The sequence below is a fragment of the Poeciliopsis prolifica genome, unplaced genomic scaffold (genome assembly GCF_027474105.1).
Source record: "Poeciliopsis prolifica strain line A6 unplaced genomic scaffold, Auburn_PproV2 SCAFFOLD017, whole genome shotgun sequence".
Taxonomy (NCBI): Eukaryota; Metazoa; Chordata; class Actinopteri; order Cyprinodontiformes; family Poeciliidae; genus Poeciliopsis; species Poeciliopsis prolifica.
The window spans coordinates 9,649,803-9,671,427 of record NW_026562392.1 but is presented as its reverse complement, the minus strand read 5'-3'; the positions used below and the strand labels follow the sequence as shown (position 1 = coordinate 9,671,427).

Here is a 21,625-nt window from a genome sequence, read left to right as displayed (position 1 = left end):
TCCAGAAGTTTGTTAAATCAGGTGTAAAGCAGCAAGAAAACATGCAGGACATGTGGGTCTTGTGAAGACCTCCAGTTTATATGAAAGTCTATTTATGTTTCAATGTTCCAAAGTTCCAAAGTTCACACCTAAATCCAGTTTTACAATTCCAGCAATACTAACTGGGTTTGAGCTGTTTTTTAGTGGATTACTTGCATTAGTGGATTGTATTTATGGGCATCAAATCCCAATAAACCAACCTGAAGTTTATGGCTTTGATTCAGTAAAGAAAAAAAGAAATACACAAGAATACTTTAGCTGGAGACATGTGTTGGCCTGTGTGCTACAGTTGGGACAAACAAAATCTCGAGAAACCAAATTACTAAAAAAAAATCTATATAGTAAATTACCTGTCAGATAGTTTTAGTTTGAAGAATTTTCAACTGGAGGACTTCATTTGAACAATTACCTGCACATACACTGAGGTAACCTCAAATGAGCTTCCTTGTCCCTCCGCTGTGGCGTATCGGTCCAAGCGGTCAAAGGAACCTGGATCACACACCGAACAGCGGGACCCCAGGAGAATGTGTAGAGAATGTGTCTTCAAAACTGACTTGCAGTTCGAATAGAATATGCTGCGCTCCTTTGGAGATGTCCTCGAGGACCTACACTATGTGTACAGATGCAGCATTTTTTGTTGCTGCAAACACATCCCCCTCAACCATAAGCCTCGGCAGACAGTAACAATTCATCCATGGCTAATGGATGACATAAAATCCGTCTGCTGACGCCAACAGGATAGAAGGAGGAAGTGTGTGTGCTCACTACAAACTGAACTCATTTAGGTAGTAAAAAGCTGTTTATAATGGACTCGGAGTGGCAGTAACTTAAACAGACACTGTCACTTCCTATACAGTAATTAATTGGACATGCTGCAGTCTTCAGGAAAGCTTGATGTTTAACCTCATGTATAGAAATCTCTCAGAGCGATGAGTTCGGTATACCTGAGCTGGATCTGTAACAAGCAGGAAAATGAAAGGAAGAACTCCCACGAGAAAGGAAAACTCACAGAAACCTGCAACAGTGCATTTTCTCCAACAGTAATTAGTGCAAAACAGACTACAAAGCTGCTATAACCAAAGTGTGTTTTACCCCAGTATGTGTGTGCTTCACTTTGTCTCGGCATTGGTAGGTGGCTAATTTGAGCGAGAGCGTCAGTGTGTGGCGGCACTCATTTTGGAGGGAAAGGCAATGATGCAAAAACAAATATCACCAAATGTTTCATGAGACTCGATGAAAGTGGGGAAGCCTTTAGAAAAAAATTACAGTCTGGATTGCACCATCCAGTCTGCACAACGGCACACTTTTTTTTTTTTTTTACACAGAAATAACTGCATAGGCTGACAGCCTTCGTTAAACAGCTGAAAAATGTTGAAACTTGTGATGCAAAACAAAAACAAAAAACACCAAATCAATTTTGAAAATTTTCTAAAAGTTACAACCTCTTTTCCTCTATGAATGGCCTATACCTAGCTATAGCTATATGATTGTCTGGCATGTGTGCTTCTTAGTTGTCCTCTAAGTACCAGATTTTAGTACCTGTATTGGTACTAAAGCTGCTTTCAGGAATACTCAGAAAAGTTGACAACACTGAACTGGGAACAAGCTGCTGGTGTCTTCATGCTGCATTTACCTGTGAAGTCAGAGCTTGGATTTGGAAATATCATCATAGCTAACTTAGCTGAGATCCAGGTGGAACTCGGAGAACCAGTGGGAACGGCCGCAAGTTTTTCTTAGAGCAGACGTCAAACATTATGAGCTGTATGTTATTTATTCAGTGTGGAAACATGTTCAGTACAACAGAGGATAGACCCAGCACTATTGGATGTTGACTGACTAAAAAACTAAGAAAAGAACAGATGCAGATGCAAATATATTCTGCGGTCATATCTACACTGTAAATATGTGGAAGCCATATTGGATTTTGATTCAATCGATTGACACTTGAGATTTCTACCTCAGGAAGCCTTTCGGGTCTTTTTCGCAACTCAGAGCTTGAATTACAAACATGCAAGTAAAAATGAATGTTTTTTTCTTCTTTTCTTTTTCTGAATTACTATGACAAAACCTTACATGCTGAAAATTTCCAGGTGATGTTGTACTGCTGCCCCACATTGCTTGTCAACATGGGAAACGCGTATCGAGCCAGTCCTTTCTATGAGAAATCAACGAACTGTAGCTGCACGACTGACACCATATTGAGATCTTAAAACTTTGGGTTTCATCATTTGCCATTTTCTTCCCTCCCCTTTTCTTTTTAGTTCTCAGACTTTCTTGTACGTTTTTATTAAAGCGATATTCAATCTGACCGTTTACAGCTGAATGCTTCCTTTTTACCAAATCCCCAGTCTATGAATTATTCAGTGCTAAAACCTCCCCTAAATTTATGAAATGAAACAATGCTTAGTGTCCAAATGACAGGAAATTTCACAATGCCTTTTTTATTATCAACCTGTGAAGAAAACAGTTTCAATTTATTTTAGCTTGAACCCATGAAAAATCACAAAGATAACACAGTTGGTTACATGAAATTGTGCTTTGGCAACAAACATGGGAACGCGCCGTTGGCTGAAAACCTGTTAGCTCCATGCTCCAAAACAAGTCTTTGCTGTGTATTTCTACATACAAACACATAATATAACAAAATGCCACTTTCTTGGCCTCTAATAACACACTGTTATTGATTTTTAAGTACAAACTAGACTATGTTATCATCTCACCCAGCCTATGCACTGGGTGAGATAACACTTTTAAAAGATTATTTAAAAGGTTATGACAAAGTCTGTGAAAATGTTTACAGAACTCAAGAGTACTTCACTGCACTGATTGTACATGTCATCAATAGTAGATAACCACATTTAATGATTAGTGCTGTTTGTTTCTTAGTTGCATGTTGTCCTCTATTGGCTGCAGAGTTTTGCAGTCTTTGTCTTATATCAGATTCTCCCTCTGAGTCTTAATAGAACATGCAACTTTCAATTCCATTCATGTCCATGAATGTGCAGCATTTCTCCTTAATGTTGTCCATTTGGGTTCATTTGATGGTTTTATGCAAACCCTGCATACATTCTTAATGCTCTCACTTTAACATACCCTTGGCTGAGCAAATCACATGTCCCCTGGCAGCTAAAACAACACCGATGCCTGCTTCATAACAACAAGTGGGCTCACACTTATTTCCCTGCCTTTGTGGGTTCACATAGTAGAGGTGTGTGTGTGTGTGTGTGTGTGTGTGTGTGTGTGTGTGTGTGTGTGTGCGTGTGTGCAGTGGGGCACACTGGGTTGCAGGGGGACTTGGAAACAAATTCCTCAAACATTCCTTTGTCTAAAACACATCAATCCCTTAATCAGCCCACATCTTTTTTATAATTAGTTTCTAAGAGATGGAAACTAAGTGTTTTCATGTGTATGAGAGAAAGAGAGGAGGCAGAAGTATAGTAATGTCTTTTTCTTATAGCCTAAGGCAGTCAAATGATAGGTCAGAGGAAGTAGATAGTTTCATGTGTACATGTGTGGGCGTTTGTTTTTCAGAGTAGCGGAGCTTGACGTACAGCCCTCCATGAGAGGGAGGAACGTGGGACATTACCTGACAAGCACGTCTCTGTCGGTTCGCTGCTTTTGTGCTACTATGTGTCCTCCTGCGTGTAGGCGCTGCTGGGAAGAGTACTCATTGTAGTCTTCTCTGTGAGCCCGTCACGGGGCCGTGTGAAATGACCCAGTTTTTGTCTCTTTTACTGCCCACAATGTGCGCCTTTGTCTCATTCATTTATTGTTCACACACAGTCACTTAAAAAATCATGCTTGAATGTGTCTGAAGTCTGAGGTCAGATATCAATCAGAGCACTTGTGAGGAGGGGCTGTTTAAAGACAGGAAACTTCTGTTGAAAACAGGAAAGGAAAGCAGAACTTTTAAGACTCCTCCACCCCATGAACTAACATATGATTAATATATGTTTTATAGGGTCAAATTTTGACAAAAGTGAGGAAGAGCAGCCGGACGAGAAAGAACATTTTCTCATTTTGTCAAATGACAACTGCAAACTTTAATTTATTTCAATGAGACTTCATTGGATAGACCAACACAATGTGGTGGTGAAGTGGAAGGGATTTGTGGTATTTAAATGTTAGTTTAAAAATATGATTCTGAGAAGTGTGGCATGCATTTGTTTTCAATTACTTTCACTTCTTGACACATAAAATCATAAAAAGTCATTTCAAAGGTTGATGGAGTGGAGGGAAATGTAATCTCGGTATCAGTCCAGCTGTTCTGTGAAGGTTTAGCAAACTGCATTAAGAAGAGCAATGAATAGGCAAGGAGAGCGCTCATCAGAGAAGCAGACAAAAGGGCCACAGTAACTCTGGGGGAGCTGGAGAGATCTACAGCTCAGGTGGAAGAATCTGCTGAGAAAACAACTATTACCTATGCTTTCCACAAACCTGCAAGAGAGGCAAGAAGAAAACTGAAGTCCCATTTAAAGTTCGCTTGATTTTTGATTTTGCCTAAACAGCACTGATGTAGCTACAGCAAATACAAGTTTATTTTTAGAATATGAAAATATGGGGAAAAGATCAAGGATCATAACAGTCGCAAAGCAACATATAAAACAAGCAAATGGAGCAGAAACTGAATCCTGTTTGCTCAGAGACATGACAAAACCCGTATTTGTCTCAGACGTTCATTTGCTGTCGCAAGGAGAGTCTGAACTGTGAAATATGGAAAACCACTTTACTTCCACTTACAAGAAGAATGAACATGTTCTGAAAAGATGGGAAATAATTATACACATCTGTGTTCTCTTGGAAATCCATCAAGTTTGGGGAAATCAATCAAACTGTGGTGCAGCTGACAGCTGAGCCAAGGTTTTCCACTCCTGCTATTAACTGCTTGAATGCTAATGCATCATCAGACAATTCACTCACATTTTCATCCAAGATTTTAGAAATATGAAATGTATCTGGGTTTTTTTTCACCCCACAGAGAGCGTTAATCACTCATGACCAAAGTGAAGTTAAACATAATTGGTCCACTCTGACTGTGAACACCACAACCTCCATAGCCACATATCGCCCTTTTCTTACAGATTCAATATATTTTATACATTTAAAGTGCTGACGCATGCATAGCCTTTGTATTTATTTATTTTATTGTCACATTACAAGTACAGACATTTTTTAATAAAATTCTATAAATTTTAGCGTGCATTTATGTTTCGGACAATGTTGTATGTTAATGGAAATTTAGCTTGAAAGAACAGTCGGGGCAACATATTATAGATAAAAGGTGCAGCTCTGTACTAAAATCAAATGTTTTTTTTCCAGCTGAGCATGAATGGAAACAGTTCATACTGTTTGTTCATCTGATTTCCTCATGTGCAAATTCTGCTCCAGAAAATGACTGATTAGAAAAGCCTACATCATCAAAAGCATAACTTTGCCGTGAAAATGTTCTTCAGGCAGTAAGAGAAAAAAAACAACATAGCTTGACTTAAAATTTCTATGGGCGCTGTACTGCATTCCCTGGATTTTGGGGGTTACAACAAAAATACATCACTTTTAACTCAAGCATACATCCAAAAATGACACTCAGGAAGGAGCTTAAAGCAACTTAATGCAATGACATGTTTCATATCTTTATCTTCTCTTTCATGTTTGAACTTGTGAAAGCAGGGGGAATAAAGGTTCATGCACACAGGAATGCACAAACATGCAGATTTTAACTGTGGTTACAATTTGAAATCTTACCACAAGTTGACTGATAACGACTCCATGAGTTATGAGCAAAGATATCCCCATTTGGGAAATGGGGGGAAATATTTTAGGTTACTTACGTTTTTTTTCATTTAAACCAGTTCCACATCCGTGTCCTTGTATGTGAGGAATGCAACTTTACTATATCATCATTTAAACTTTCCGTGATGCAATTAGGCATTCACACTCTTGAGTTCCTCCCTTTTTCACCTACTTCAGCATATTTTCTGCTATTTCAACCATTTATCTATTACCATATCTGCTCATTCAGGTCATTATGGCTATGGCTCTAGATATTGACATCTTTGACAGTTTAGGCAACTTTTTATAACTTTAAGAGAACATCCCGTAATTTCTGAAAGAACTTGCTGAAGGCTTTTTCACACTGGGTGGAGTGGGTTTTTTTCACACTGCATAGAGCTATTGTAGGTCAAGATGCCAGTCCTATCATTGAGGCTATCATTAGTAAATCTGCTGGCTTTGGCTTGTTTTTTTTTTTGTGTTTTTTTTAGCTCATTTAACTTATGAACTGCTGTGACTTCACAGTTTAGCTTCATAAACTTTACAGTTTTTGAATACAATGTTCTGCACAGATTTTGAATACTCTGTGGGTGGAATTATTTCATTGACTGAAAGTTTTCACTCTTACAGTTTAGCTTTTTTTATTTTGCATAATATCAGATTCAGGTAGAGATACAATAGATTTCTTTGAAAAACAATTTGTAATCATTGTACAGTAGTTTAGTTCAAGACCAAAAAACGTCTGTACCTTATTATATTCAGATTGCTCAGCTTTTTGCCTGAACAGCAGGCTTACATTGTTATAAAATGTAAGCACACACAGCATGGAGTTTCTGAGAATCTGCAACGGCAGAGAAATGCAAAAACAAATGGGGCCAACAGAGCAGCTGGTCATTCAGTGTAGATTCATACAAAATTCGAATTGTCGAATTGTTTGTATGGGAGAAGAAGCTGCACTGCATCCACATCCACATAAATTTTTGACAATTATTACAGATTCTCTGAAATGCTGATAGTCTTGGTCATTTTTCTGAATCAGGATTTCTCTAAATAAGGTTGCTGACAAAACTTTATGCAACTTTTATGCATCCTCAGGTGTGTTAATGACATGACTATATGGGGAAATTCTCCTGGAAAATGTTGTTTGTCTCAATCACATGATGCAACAGTGACTACCTGCTGATATTTAGGCTCTGACTCAATTCAATAACTACCTGCCAGCAAAAAAGAAAAAAGGAGAAATGAGAAGAAATATGAGTAGGAGGGCAATATGACCGTGAGGAATGTCAAGCTAAAAACAGTTTTCAGAATTACTACAGTGTTGAGGTCTAAAACCTCTTGACCTCATTGACATTGATGCAGCCATCTGTCTGTGAGATTGTGGGTAAGGATGACAACTCATTACCTCGGAGGTGAGCTAACAATGTCACGAGTAATGGCTGCGTTATACGCTGCCTACAACTTGAACGCCGCATGGACTCTTTTTACTGAGGAACCCACATAAAGACTCCTCCGATTCCACCTGAACTGTCACCAAGAGCTTGTGAATTTGCAGATCTCCTTGATTTCAAATGCTCCCAAAATGAAATACTGCTCGTTTGTGCCTCACAAAAGATACTGGGGTCAGTTTTCTGTAAGGAATTGTCATCATTTGGACCCTTTTATTTTTGATTTTTTCCACAACAGTGCCTTGATAAAAAATTTTTATTATCTTATTTTTTTACTATATTAACTTTTTCACTTTTTGTGACTTTACGACCACAGCATTTAATTCCACTGCCGAAATTAAATGGCAAGAAACCCATTGCTTCTACTTGAGTAATATTTTGAAAATAGTTATAGTACAATTTATGAATACTGCACCAAGTGGTGACACTGGCACTGACTAGTTTGTTAAAGTGAGACTTCTGGAAAGGTGGCTCTCTGGTCATTGAGTTTCTGGCGGTTACGAGTCTCTACATAGCGACTCGGCTGATCCCATAGGGTCTATGTTTTTGTACTCGAGTAATTTTTGGGATGACTACCTTTCCCTTCTTCAATAAAAGCATATATAGAGAATGCTACTCTTAAAAAAGATAGAGAGCACTCTTGAAACAAAACCTGTTACAGTCCACAGCAGACTTGAGTCCAACATAGAGTTTTACCTTCCAGGTCAAAACTTTGGCTATTGTAGCCAGCGCTACATGAGCCAAAGTTCAGCAACTAAATCTAATTGAAAATCTGCTGCAAAACTTGCAAACTGATGATTATAAAAGCTCTCCATCCAATCTAATCAAACTTGATCATTCATAAAAAATGATCAAAGCAGGCACAAACACAACCCCATTTTTACGTTTAGACAAACTGTGAAAAAGCTTAAAGGATATTAATGCTTTTGCAAGGAACCGTAGAATCAAAAATAAAATGCAAGAGTCAGTGTCATTAGCAAACAGATTTAATTTACATCTTTATGACAGAGGAGGTGATCTGTGTTTGCTGCTGATGAAAAATAATCAATCACAGCTGAAGACAGTAAAAACAACTAATCAACTGTTTATCACAGGATTTATGTGCAACGTCTGAATTAAAAAGTGAGCATCATTATTCTGAGTGACAGTACAGTAGCTGCCAAAGGCCTCAGAGATCTACATATGAAAGCAGCTTTTTTCTCTGAGAGCTTCTCTCCACTTTACATCATCAGCCAATGCTGGACTCATCAGTGTTACAATCTTTACAACAACAAAACATAAAGCTTTCTCAACAGTGTGGTAGGATTGTAATGCATATATCACTTTGTACAGTGTATGTGTGTGCAGTATGTCTTTGCAGAAGGCTGGATATAGGATATAACCATCAAAGAAGGTTTATTGCTATTTATGCTCAAACTGATGTCTGGTTAATTTATTTAAAAGTCAACCATTTTTCTCCCTCCAGTTTCTGCAAGATGGAGAGGAAACCTGGCAGGTGGCTTTGTCAGACTGATGCATCAGTCCACAGATGTGGAAAGAATAATGACCTGCACAGCTGCTGTGGGACTAACACAAGGCCCAACACTGTGTTGCATCCTTCCTGTATTAATGACACTGGATGTGATGCTTGCTGCACTGTTTTTAATGAGTTTCATCTCTGTTACAAATACCGCCGATCAGTCAAATAACAAATAGCAATTAAAATCTTGATGAATGTGAATGTGCGACAGTGTAACTGTCGTTAGTCCTGGGAAAGACAGTCGAGAAGACGAATGGTCCCCTCTGAGATAACATCAGAAACACTGAACAACATCATCATGGTGGATCAGACCGGAGAAAATGGAATATTTCAGCATTTTGAGAAATAACCAGTGTTTTATATGACCAGATTTTAACCAGGGATCTGGTAATGGACCAGGAGTCCTGAATTTAAGTTCTTGTGAAGTATGAAATGTTCTAGACAGCGAAGTCCAATTTTTGACAACTTGGGTAAAAAGACAAATTTGTCTTTTGTCAGCAAAGGCAGAGCATGAAAAGTATTCTAGCATGGATGCCAAAAAGTGAAAATTCTGTTAAAACATAATTCAGCTTTTACTCCAGTTCTGATACACAATGCAATATGTAATGTGCTATTATTCCTCTAACATAATATGCAGCTAACCTCAGGATCTGGTATAAGAAAAGTGATTTTAAAAAATAAATTATTTCTATTATAGATATAGATTACCATGACTGAATCAATTATTCACCAAAGGCTGTGAGAAGATGATAATGGTCATTTGCCTAAAAAATATAAAATTTGCTTTATATTATTTGGCTAAACTACTCAAAAACTCTCGCTAGTGTTTTATGCGACGCAGGGGAGGGGAGTTATAAAAAAATCAATCCTCTGTCTCTTCAGGTCCATCAGGTCTTCAACCTTCATGTGTAACTTTCACACTGAAATACCTTAAAAACACGGGACGGTCATCATGAGCAAGCCGTTAAAAGAATGCAGTGACAGGTTAAATCTGAGTGAGCCGTCATTTTGTGGGAAAATGTGTCCCCCCAGTCTGGATGATGAATGCAGACGTGGATAACGAGACATCCCGGGGGGACTCTAATAAAGACTAATGTGCAAAGTTTCTCCACGCTGTGTCGTGTATGAGGAAGACGGATGACAAGTGAAATTAGGAATGTCCTTTCAGAGCTGATGGTAAATAAATTATATAATTGGTAAATGGAAGGCAGGTTGCCTTTACATTTTGATTGAATTAAAAGTGAATTCATCTCCATCCTGCTACATGTGGCCAGTCCTTCCCATCCTGGACGTGACAGTACTGCCCAACGTTCTCTAGTCAGTTTGTTGGTACATCAATATGTATCATCCATCTGCTTCAAGTCCAGTTCACATTCTCCTCTCTGGTTCTTCAGTCAACATTCGAGTTCCGGGAACCTTGACAGAGGGTCACTCACCTGCCCCAAAATATTTCTGAAGAAGATACAGAAACCCCAAAAAGCTCAAATTACAGGTAAAAGCTACATTCATTCAGCTGAGGTTTCCAAACAAAGGAGTGAGGTGGAGAGTCGTACGTGAGCTGCATCCAGATGTAGGAACAAGACGGGTTTGTTTTCACAGGACTTTGAAAGTCCCGAATCAGGCCACCAGACCCAGACGGGAGATCTTAGCAGACAGGAAAGAGTGGAGGATGAAGACAATCGGTTTTGGACACGAGTGAAGATCCAGTTGCTGGAAGCAGAAAATTTTTTTTAAATTAAATAATCAAGAAGAGGACAAAAAGACAACAACAAAAAAATTTCCAAGACATGGAGAAAGATTTACTGTATGCTACATATCAAGTCTAAATTGTGCCTGAGAAGCCAAGAGTCACTGAACATGTCCCATGAACACTTCATAAAAACACAAATTTAATAGGTTAATTTATTCTTTTGGTATATTTAATACTGTAAACTACACTTTAGATGGGCACCATGCAAAAATCAAATACTCAAGATGATTCGTTTCAGATCTGCTAAAACCCACTGGTTCAACTTCAAGATATCTAAATTACACATTTACCCTTTAATATAGTTTATGAAATCGGTTTATGAAATGATCAGAGGCTACCTCGTATTGTTTCAACATTGTTCAATTAAAACAAAATCATGGCTGAGCAAGAAATGGATAGATCAGGGTTGCCTGATAAATTAGACATGCACAGTTCCTTCCAACTTGAAACTGTAGTAAACAGTGAAAAAACTCATGCAGCTGACTTTCAAACATTGAGCTAATGAACCGTCAGCTGCACCCACAAGTGCCTTGGGATTGTTTATAGAAGCTTGTCTGAAACTGTGCTTGGATTCAGAAATAATAGACAACAAAATCTGTTCTGCTCAAGTAGCCAAGAGAGGGTTTTAAATCAGTGCTTAGAAGTCTTTGCTTATTTGCCTTGAGCATAAGGAGAAAAGTCAGAACTGAGCGTTTCTGTCTGATTATTGTATATAAGGACTGTTGTTACAGTCTGAAGCATTAATATATCACTTCAGTTTCCAATCTTTTCAATCTAAGGAGGTCAGGGAGACCATATTGCAGTTGTTATCCACTACATAGAGACAAATTAAGAATAATAAAGCAGCAGGCCTCTTGGTAGATAAAGTAAAAAAAAGAGATAAATGACCAACTAGATGTTAACAAATTTGTGGTAAACACGGTGAATAAAGAAACTTAGCTCATTACATTGATAAAACCTGTTTACTATGCTCCCATAGGGCTGCTGCACTTTATTCAGAGAGCCGCTGAGAGCAGCAAACAGATTAAAAGTCTTACAGTCAGTGACAGGCTATTTTCTACGACAACGCGCGCTTGAAATACAGCCGTGCAAGGACTAGTTAGTCACATCTATTTCATTCCTAATGAAGTGCTGTAATTTACTTTTAGCAGCACTTACTTCCTTTCTTCTTCTTGTCATGTACACTTTACACCGCAGATTGTTTCTTGCTTTATTCGGCAGAAGGCCCCCTCAGAGACAGAATGAGTTGTTCTGTGTTTTACTGAGGCAGTGAACGCCTCAGCAACACACTGGCAAAAACACCACCGCACACTCTGAAGTCATTACTTTTATCGCAGCTCTGGTTAATTGATATTTAATTTTAGTTAGACAAGTTTACATTTATTTTTCAATCTGAAATGTTGTTATGGAAAGGACACATAGGAACGTTGTGTAGCAGTAATGTTTTTTTCTGAGAGCATCGGTTATTTGTTGGTTTGCATTTACTCATAATTAAACTCCACATCATTCCCTCTGCGTGTGGTATGTATAATAATCTGATATTTTAAAGATAAAGATAATATGCCAGGCACGAAGTTGGAGCCAGATATTTATGTGTGCTGTATAGAGAGACTATATGTTTTTCCATTTTGCTGAATACCCGACATTTAAATACAATGAAACATTTCCTGTTTCACGTCAGTCAGGATCACCATAATTATTTCTAATTGCTTAGTTGTCTAAATTTGATTATTTGAAGGCGCACCCGTAAATGGATTTTAGGAGAAAATCTCAAACATGTTGCTTCCTTGAATAACATCAAGGGAAAATTTTGATAATTCAACTGAGATATAAAAAAAGAGCGATCTGCCTCTAGAGGTCTGGTGCATCTTTGGCTACAATTTCACAGCATAAACACCATTTTTTAAGGACGGCTTCTGTGTCATCAGTCTCAGAACAGAGACCTTGTGAAGGTTCTAGTTGAAGCAGGTCTTCTAAGAAATGGTCCATAAACCTTTAAATCTAAAGGGGTTTCAAGTGTCCTTTTTTCTCCAGACATGTCCACGTCTCACATTCTGTCCAGGGCATTCAGGGGCCTTTCTTTGATGAAAGGGGAACATTTTCATCATTTTTCAGAGAACCAATTGCCATATTTAAACTGACAGGGGTGATGCATGAAATACGAAAGCCTTTCATTCATGTGACGTCCTCCCCATCCTGAGCTGCTGCCAAGTGGCCGGTTCTCATCCATTCACAGACAGCATTATGAATATCTTTCATATTGTGCCGGCCGCAACAATGGTGGCAGAATGCATTGTGCACAAAGCTGGCGTGAGTTTCTGTGTGTCATAAAGGCGCCAAAGAGGTCACATGGACACAATTACTGAAAAAGAAAAAAAGATTGATAATCTATTAAATTTACTTAAAAGGGATGTGCAAACTACAAAGTTTGGAATTATACAGGTTGTTTTTTAAAGTCTCTGTGAGACTGATGCTTTTTGTTACCATCATTGCATTGAATTTTATTGGAGATTTGTGAGAAAATTTTGTCCAGGTTGAGTTAAAACATTAGCTATCATTGATACATGTTATATGGTTCCTTACACTTTTGAACACGTGAATGAGATAATAATGCTCTGCTTGTTAAACACCCCATAATCCTGTGCTGCATTGTGACATGACTGTACAAAAAACCCCACAGCCAACCCAATCCTCTTCCCTTCCTTTAAAACACATAAAAATGGTCAACAAGCAACAAGATGGAAATAAACATTGGTTGTTCATTTCTGCCCAGGTGTACTTATTGAACTGATACCGATATGTTAATAAAAAGACTGAAATTGGCCGATATTGACTGTATAATCAAAGTGTTTCAGGACTGGGCCAAATGTCCTCTCTTGGAAATCAAAGTGTGCTTAGATATATGTTTCTAAAACCTGCACAAATAACAGGAAAAAATTATTTATCAAAAAGCAAGTGAAAAAAGTTCAAGTGTTTTCTGATGCATCTTAAATGTCAAGTCAAAGCTCTTGGGAACTTACAATCTCTCCCTCCTTCCCTCCGAAGTCCAGAAGGAGCATGCGTACGCCGTCGTCCGCGGACATTTTTAGTTTTTCAAAGGGGTAGGAGAGGAGCACTTGGGGTTTTACCGATGTATCAATTACTCTCTCCTCGCCGTCCTCCCCGTCTTCTACTTTTGGCTCAGCTAGCACAGAGAAGCCCTTCTCGTAGTGAATCACCAGCCGACACTCCTGACTCTGGTACAGGCAACCTGGGAAACAGAAAAATATTGGAACCATTTCGGATGCTAATGAATTGATCTTCTGGTTGTGATGTTGATAAAACTTCTTTGTAATGCAAGAATAGCATTAACAGAACCAGAAATCATTCTGTTATGTTCAATAAAATAGAATTTTATTGAAAAGTTATTTTATTTAACTAAGTGAAACATTTATAACCTTATATAGATTAATTCTGCACAGGCTTACGTTTTTAAGGTGTTATTTCTGTCAACAGATGATAAGGGGCAAATTTGGTCAATTATCTATTTGCCACGTATTGCCACTAATTTGATTAGGCCATTCTAACATAAATGCACTAATCTAAATCATTCTATTACAGCTTTCACTGTATGCTCACAGGCTTTGTCTGGCTTGAAGGTGAACCTGCCACAGGCTTAATTATTTCGCAGCCTCTAACATCTCCATTCAACTTTCTTCCAGGGACAATTGCTCAGGGCTGCCACTGTCATACTTTACAGAAGGACTGTTATATTAAGGGGTGGGTGCACAGATAGCATTTTAAATTTAATCCAACAAAAAATAATAACATTTGCATGCCATGGTTTTTAGATTTATATTTGTCAAAAAAAAAAGTCAAAATCATATGTAATTTTCTTTCAGTCTCACAATTATACACTGCTCTGCATTAGTCTGTTATTTATTATCACAGGAATGTCCCAAAAACCTGTTGTTATAATAAGACAAATTATAGAAAACTTCAATGGATATGAAAACATCTGCAAAGCAGCATACATGCATCATCTTTCATCTAATTAATGCATCTCACATGTTTACTTCACAATCCACCTCAGGGTTGCAACATTTCAGTGACACGCATTGCTCTCCTGTTGAAGATCTCGCCGTAAACAGAGAGTGCAATTTCTCAGATTTACACCATTTCTTGCCACTTATTTCCAGCTCGCTCTCCTCTCCTCACAGCGGGCGTCTTGCCTGAAAGCCGAGCGGAGCCCGCCATCTTCATCAACTCACTCGTTTTAAGTGTAGCCTCTATCGCCTTTGTCTCATCCCTGCACAGCGCAATCGTAGGACACGTTCTTTTATTTGTCAAAGACAGCTGAGTACTCAAGCCTCGACAATAGCAGACATTGAGGTGACATGCCGAGAAGTTTATTTAAACCGTACAGTGAGCTTCCGTCTAAATGACATCTGATCTACCAAGCTGTGAGTTTGTTTGACAAAGAGACAACAAGCGAGAAGAGTTGTTATCTCTCCAGTGTTTGCTGAAAGCCAGAGATAGATGAGTGTGTGCATGTGTCTGTGTGTAGAGGAGGGAATCTAAGTGTGCTTATATACGGCATTAAAAGTGTGTAGCCCATACTACTGGTTACAAAAATGTAACCTGAAATAACAAAGAAACTGAAATATCGTTATGTGCCGTTGATCATCATTTCAATGCCTGAATGCATGTTTGTTTCCTCATACATGCACATGTATATATCTCACCTTGCAGGTTGTCTCTGACTATTAACAGGTTGTTCTTTTCACATAACCATAACAATGCATGTTGAATTCACTTTCTGGCTTTGCATAAGGGTAAAAAAAATGTAATGTTGTGATGGACTTCATGGGTTAGCAGGGGCATCGCTGTATAAGCATGTTCATGCACTTATTTGCAATTACAATCACCGCTGGTAAGCTGATTGCCACTTACAGTAGCAGCAGTTGTCCACTGAAAAACAATCCAACAATCAAAACCTGAATGTAGGAATTTACCAAATCAACCTTTGTTTACAGAGAAAATTTAAAGCAAAGAGAAAAGTTGGCAGAAAGAGGTGTACAATGAACCCCTATGTCCATTACTACAAGATTCATGTTCAACAGTGGGAGGCTGATCCACAAGGATGGGGGTGCTATAGCAAAAGCACAGTGTTCAACATGCAGCTTTTGAGACATTTCGATGACAAACCGTAAAAAATAATTTTAAAAGCTATTCCTAAGAGGAGATGTTGCGCATTTGAGTTGAGCCAATGCGGTCTGTCTCTCCCTGGTTGAGGTCAGAAATCCAGAACTTTTAATTGGTTGCAGACAAAATAACATAATTGGGCCGATTCTAAGCAAAGTAAAATGCATTAACTGATAGTGAGAATATTAGTGAGAAGAGTTGAGTGCTGAAATGGTTTTAAGTTTTTTTTTTTTTTTTTTTTAATTCGTATGTCAACCTAAATGTAGAATAACATAAATTTCTGGCTTGTGTCTGAAGAGTAAATGATGTGGTATTCAGATGACCATCTCCACTTTTGTTTAAAAAATTCCATGTGATCCGTCTTTATATAAAAAAAAATCACTTATTTAATGCAATTTAAATAAGTTTTAACCAGTGTGGGGTCATCAGAGCAACAACACTGTTCTGCATAAAAGTATAATACATATAATGTATTTATGGAATATTACCTGAAGCACAGACTCAAAATTTGTCTGAAAATGGATCCTTGAGAGACACCTCAAATTACAGCAGCAAAAACGTTTGAAGTTTACATACATTACTTCAGTATTTTGTAACACTGGCTTCAAACTGTCTGATTGGGGTCAAACATTTTGGTTTCTTTTCAAAAGGTACTTTGTAAAAGCTTGCATCGTCATACATTGTCCTCTTCATGTTATTTGTCAAGGGAACCATTTCTTAATCACTAAAGTACTTCAACAACTTAACCTGACTGTCGGACTTCCCTTCATATAGTCAGACCACTGCAGCCAGAGCACAGACATCTAATCAAATGGAAATATGTCCCGACATTATGCAAAATAACAGTGTAATATAAATCTATTTAACAGTGCGGCGGAACCATTGCAGCTTTCCAGGGATGAATGGGGCTTCAAAAGGATGAAAGAGTGCCGGCCTTTCCTGAATTTTAGACCTGAAACTGTAAACTGTACTCTTCGATCTGAGGACGTTGTTCGGCAGGGAAAGCAGGGTTTCCCATCAGAATACGCTCTCACATAAAGGGGCTTTTCAGGCTGCAACAAAGACCCCTTTTCTGACATTGAGTGGAGGAGACCAGGAACGATGGAGGATCAGAGAGTGATAACAGAGTGAGGGAATAAATCAGGGTAACACTGGACAGTAAGAGAGAACAGATACACTACTTCTGAGACCATTTTTGGTCTTTCAACTAAAAGGTTACTAAAGGACAAAATCTGTTTTTCAGACTTTTATCTTAAAACTTATAGGTCGTTAGGATTGAAAAGTACCTGAGATTTTGAAGCTGCACACGACTTCAAGTGTCACAGCAGGTTAATAGATTGGTTTTCCACCACCGCTGAGTTAATTTGATTTTTAAAGAGCTTCAAGTCATTAAGCTGTTTACCTGTTCACCAAGACCACCCCAGTGACCCTAAAAGCAATTAAACAAGTTTTTGCAGACTTCACTCTGACAAACACTTTAATGAGAAAGTTCAAGAAGCCAGAGATGAAGGATTGCTGACTTTAAGCAAATCTTCACATCTTCAACTTAAAATGAAGGTATGTATCTAACCTTTTGTGAACAAAACCACACACAAAAATAAATAAATAAATAAAAGTGCATCTCTATAATGTGGCCTCAAAGATTTGGTTAGCTTAAAGGAATAGTGCAGGATTTTTGAGAAGATATTCTGACATAAAAGAAAACAACAAAAACAACATTTGACTTCAGGTGCTTTCTTTTTGCATTTTAAATCTGAACACAGAAAACAAGACTTTGTAGAGCAAAAAGAAAGTGTTTTCGAAAACATTTCGATTTGAAGTAGAATATCTATTAAACAGAACACGGTTTCTGTTTGCTGAAATGATCAGCATGACCTATCACATTATTATCACACAATAAGATAGGCCAGAAGGTCAAGTGAAACTTGATTTCGGAGCCATACAAATTCACTTCCCCTTTAACATCCCCAAAGAACGTCTCACCGCCTGTTGAGTGTCTAAGAGTTAATCTATCTTCAGAGCAAATCTTCACTGTGAGCTCTGACAATGAATAAAGCAGCAGAGTTTAGGATGTTCTACAGATAAAGAAGCTGACAAGGTCAGCGGGATGACGCCCGGTAAGTGCTTGAAACATGAGTGAATGTATTTTGTATGCAATGTCACACTCCTTCACCAGGAACTGCAAAATGACTTCCCTACCTCAGTATGACCCATAAAACTCAGTTTAAATAAAAAGCTAAGGTGAGGCAAATAATTTTATGAAACCATTTAATTAGCTAGCATTTCAAATGAAAATTAAATGATTTTTAGAACAAATTTCCATCTACAATTGAGCTTTTAAAGATACATGTTGTCAATATTTAATGAATTATACAATGTTAGATTAAAACTATAGTATTACATATCACTCTAAAATAATGTCAGTTAAAAAAACATGCCTGAATCTCAGAGCATCACCGTGATGCTCTGAGGGAAACTTCTCAAAAGCTAAACAAAAGTTGGTTAATTTTCTGAGGATTAAAATATTTCTAACCCTAAATTTTACATCATGTCATCAAATCAAAATGCTCCCATTAAATAACAAGAAAAACTTCTGTCATGAAATAGTAAACTGGTCCAATTTCTCATGAGTCGTTAGTCTTAAAGACTGAAAAGCCAGAGGCACTTTTGGAAAACGTTTGCTTCCAAAATCTCAGAGGATTAGGTAATATACTACTTTACTCTAGTGTAAAATTTATTGTCAAGCGTAATCCATTAAGTTTCAACATATCTGCCTACTCGTTCACGTAATTTTGTCTGGGCAACAGCTAATCATAGGTTCACCTTTTGAATTGAAGGAAGCAGGAATTCACTGGGATTCACTTGTGAGCAAGCAAGTTATTGTGCAAATATTTGTAGAAGCAGCCTGTATGCCTTGGTGATGTATTTCATACATCTGTTTCAACGGAAGTGAGTGAAACAACCAAATGCAATGATCTGGGTGTGTCGGTGAATATGTTTGGTAAAAATACTGCAATGGAAAAACATTTTAAACTACCAGTAGCCCTAATTTCTTTATATTTTGCTCCAGGGAAACAAGAACTTCCTGTAATCTTCATCAACAATTATCTCCATTTTTTATTATTTTTTTTGTAGTCTTATTGGACTTAAAAATCCAATTCGTTTAAAAATTATACATGCACAAAAAAATACAATTTATTATCCAATGCAAACAATAAGTGAGCTGAGAACGAACTGAAAATTGTTGTAAAAGCAGCCAAAGTTTAAATAGCCTGTTTTGCTGATTACATATCTTAACATTGAGAGTGAGACAGATAGAGCATACAGCCAGGAGATGAGGAATACGCCAATCAAACAGTGTCCACATACACAGGAACACACTCTCCCACAGAACTACCAGCTTGATGGCATCAAGGTCATGGAGACTGTTCAACTTTATCTTTTGATGCTGAGCAACTTGTGGCTTTTAGTTTCTACTGTAAATGAAGTTTCACTTCAACAACCTGCCAACTACTGAAAACCAGGACCAGAGGACTGAAACAGACTGTGGGTGAGTTTAACAGGAATTTGAAGGTAAATGAGAGATAAACTATAATGAGTATCATATGGAGTTGGATGCACACTGTTTCATAGATAGAGTCTGAGGTGAAGTTTAATTTGGCACATGGAAACTTGAAGAGGACTCAGGGGAAAGGAGCATTTCCCAGGACATTTTGTGCTTTGAGAAAGACAGAGGCCATGAGAGAGGGGGTTTATACTCCAATCCCCTAAACAGAACATATTCAATCCCAAACAGCAAATACACACGTTTGCACACACAATTCCTTGCTATAAATAGCAAGTGCTTTGTCTACATCTTCCATATGGCTGTCATTGTATATCAAAGAGGCTCTTCTATCTCAGAGGATGTGGGAGTCTGTTCTCACATGTACACATATTGCTTTATGCAGTGACTCCAGGTTTGCTTGACCCAAGGCAGTGCTTTCCACCACAGACTCCTAAATCTCTCTGGATGCGTTGTCACTAAGCACCAGGACCAAACTGAGGAAGTGTTGCAGAAACCCATAAAGTGACCAGGACAGTTCACCTTGCTCTTTCTTTATGCTTTTTCTGTCTGTCTCTTGTCTAAAGTGTGGATTTGTGTGTATTTTATGACACTCAATGTACTAAAACTCACTTGTTGTGACTTCTTTGATCATCTCAGCCGATGCATGACAGCCGTTGACAATGTGTCTGGTCCACATGGACAAATCCTTTGTGGTCTCAGTCCGGAAAAGGTGAGTTTCAATGCCGAGTCGCGTGCCAGTCCGAGTGGCAAAAAACAGCTCAGTGCCAGAACACGGCGATCCCCGGTCAGGACCAGAGTGGACCAGACTACAAGAATGACAAAGTCAGACATATTGCATGTGGATGGTTTTATGTATGCAGAAACCACCGTCACCCAGCTTCTTTGTTGAGCCCTTTACTTCACTCAGAAGATATTTTCTTCCGCTCTGCAGTCTTTTTGACTAAGCCACATCAGCAAGTTTCACGCCTGAATGACTTGCTTCAGGTTGCACTACAACATCTAAAGTAGAATAATATCTAAACTTTGACAAGGTAATTTCAAAAGCTCCATTTTTATTTATTTTTTCAGCTATTCAGAGGTAAACTTGCTGGTGTTTCTGTTGATTATTGTCCTGCTACTTAAAGCAAGAGTTTAAGCTTAAAGTTATTGAACTGATACCTGCACATTTTTCCTTAGGATTTTCTGGTAACATGCTGAATTCATGGATCCATCAATTATAGCGACTCATTTTGGTCCTGAATTAGTTAAGCAGCAGTAGAACGTCACACCATACCATGTGGATTTAACAGGAGGAACAAGTTCCAAAATGTTTTGCATTTTTTTCCAAAGGTCTTGTGGATATTTTTTTAGCAAACACAAGACAGGTCTTCAAATTCTTTTTCAAGAGAAGAAATGTTTTTATTATTCATTATTTAAAAACACAGGAGAGAAGTGTTTCATACGGGGCCAGGGTGATTTACATAGCTTTTTGCTTAATAGATGAGAGAAATTTGCGAAAACCACATTTTGTTTTTCTCAGTCAACCTTTGTCTGACAAAAGAGGTTTAGAGGTTTGACATTGTGAAACAGTGAGCTGTGCCAAAAATAAAATCTGAAACAGAATAAATCTGAGGGCAAACAATATTTATTACTGTTAGCCTTAATGAAAATTAAAGCTCTATCATAACAAAATCAGTTGTATTTTAAAAATTCAGACAAAAACAAAAGAAAATACGCACAATGAAAACAAGGCCAGGTGGACAATTGTCAAATTAAACCAGGACCTTCGTAAAGATTTTCAAACTTTACTTTCATAAAAAGTATTATTAATAAATGAGAACTAGTTCATTTTTTCTATTGCTTTTATTCAGAATGTCAGGGAAGTAAACTATGAAAAGAAATTAATTTAGCTTCAGCTGTTTGTTTTTCTTTTAAGAACTTGCACATTTCTGTATTTTTTGTATTTGTAAAGCTACTTACCGTGTTGCTAAAAGTGGAAAGTTGTGTGAAGGGTTTTGCCAGGCCTCCTTGCTCCGAGGTAAACTGTCGTACAGCAAAAGGTCCTTCTCAGTTACCACTACCAGGACCGGTTTCCAACACTGCTTCTCACTCTCCGTCTGCCGCATGAACAGATAAACAATGAGGGAGGAACAGCTGCTCCCATTCAGCCATATGCTGAGTAATGAAGAAATGAACAATAAAAAAAACGCAGAGGTAAAAACATGCAACCTGTTCATTCAATTCAGGTTTGTTATTTTGCTAAGTACAAACACTGCCATGGGCTAAAGTGCGACACATTACTCTGTGCTTTGTCCTGTACATGGTTTTCATCTTTCCTTTCCCTCAGTTTGAAACTCATTAAAATGATT

The 21,625-nt window shown here is 38.0% G+C and overlaps 1 protein-coding gene across 2 annotated transcripts in view; it reads right to left on the bottom strand.

Moving 5' to 3' along the window:
• Positions 1-8,182: 8,182 nt before the first annotated feature.
• sntb1 (syntrophin, basic 1) overlaps positions 8,183-21,625 on the bottom strand; it is a 38,350-nt gene continuing 24,907 nt past the window's right edge. Inside the window, exons 5-9 of one of the 2 annotated variants that reach the window (XR_008606714.1) lie at positions 21,237-21,373; positions 19,887-20,083; positions 13,546-13,775; positions 10,329-10,485; positions 8,183-10,227 (exon numbers count right to left, since the gene is read on the bottom strand). Coding sequence is in view for 1 of the 2 variants with exons in the window: in XM_055042088.1 (XP_054898063.1) it covers positions 10,393-10,485; positions 13,546-13,775; positions 19,887-20,083; positions 21,237-21,373 (657 nt within the window). In the remaining variant the exon portion in view is untranslated. Of the gene's footprint in view, positions 10,486-13,545; positions 13,776-19,886; positions 20,084-21,236; positions 21,374-21,625 lie in introns of both variants that reach the window. The other variant, XM_055042088.1, reaches the window with a different exon arrangement.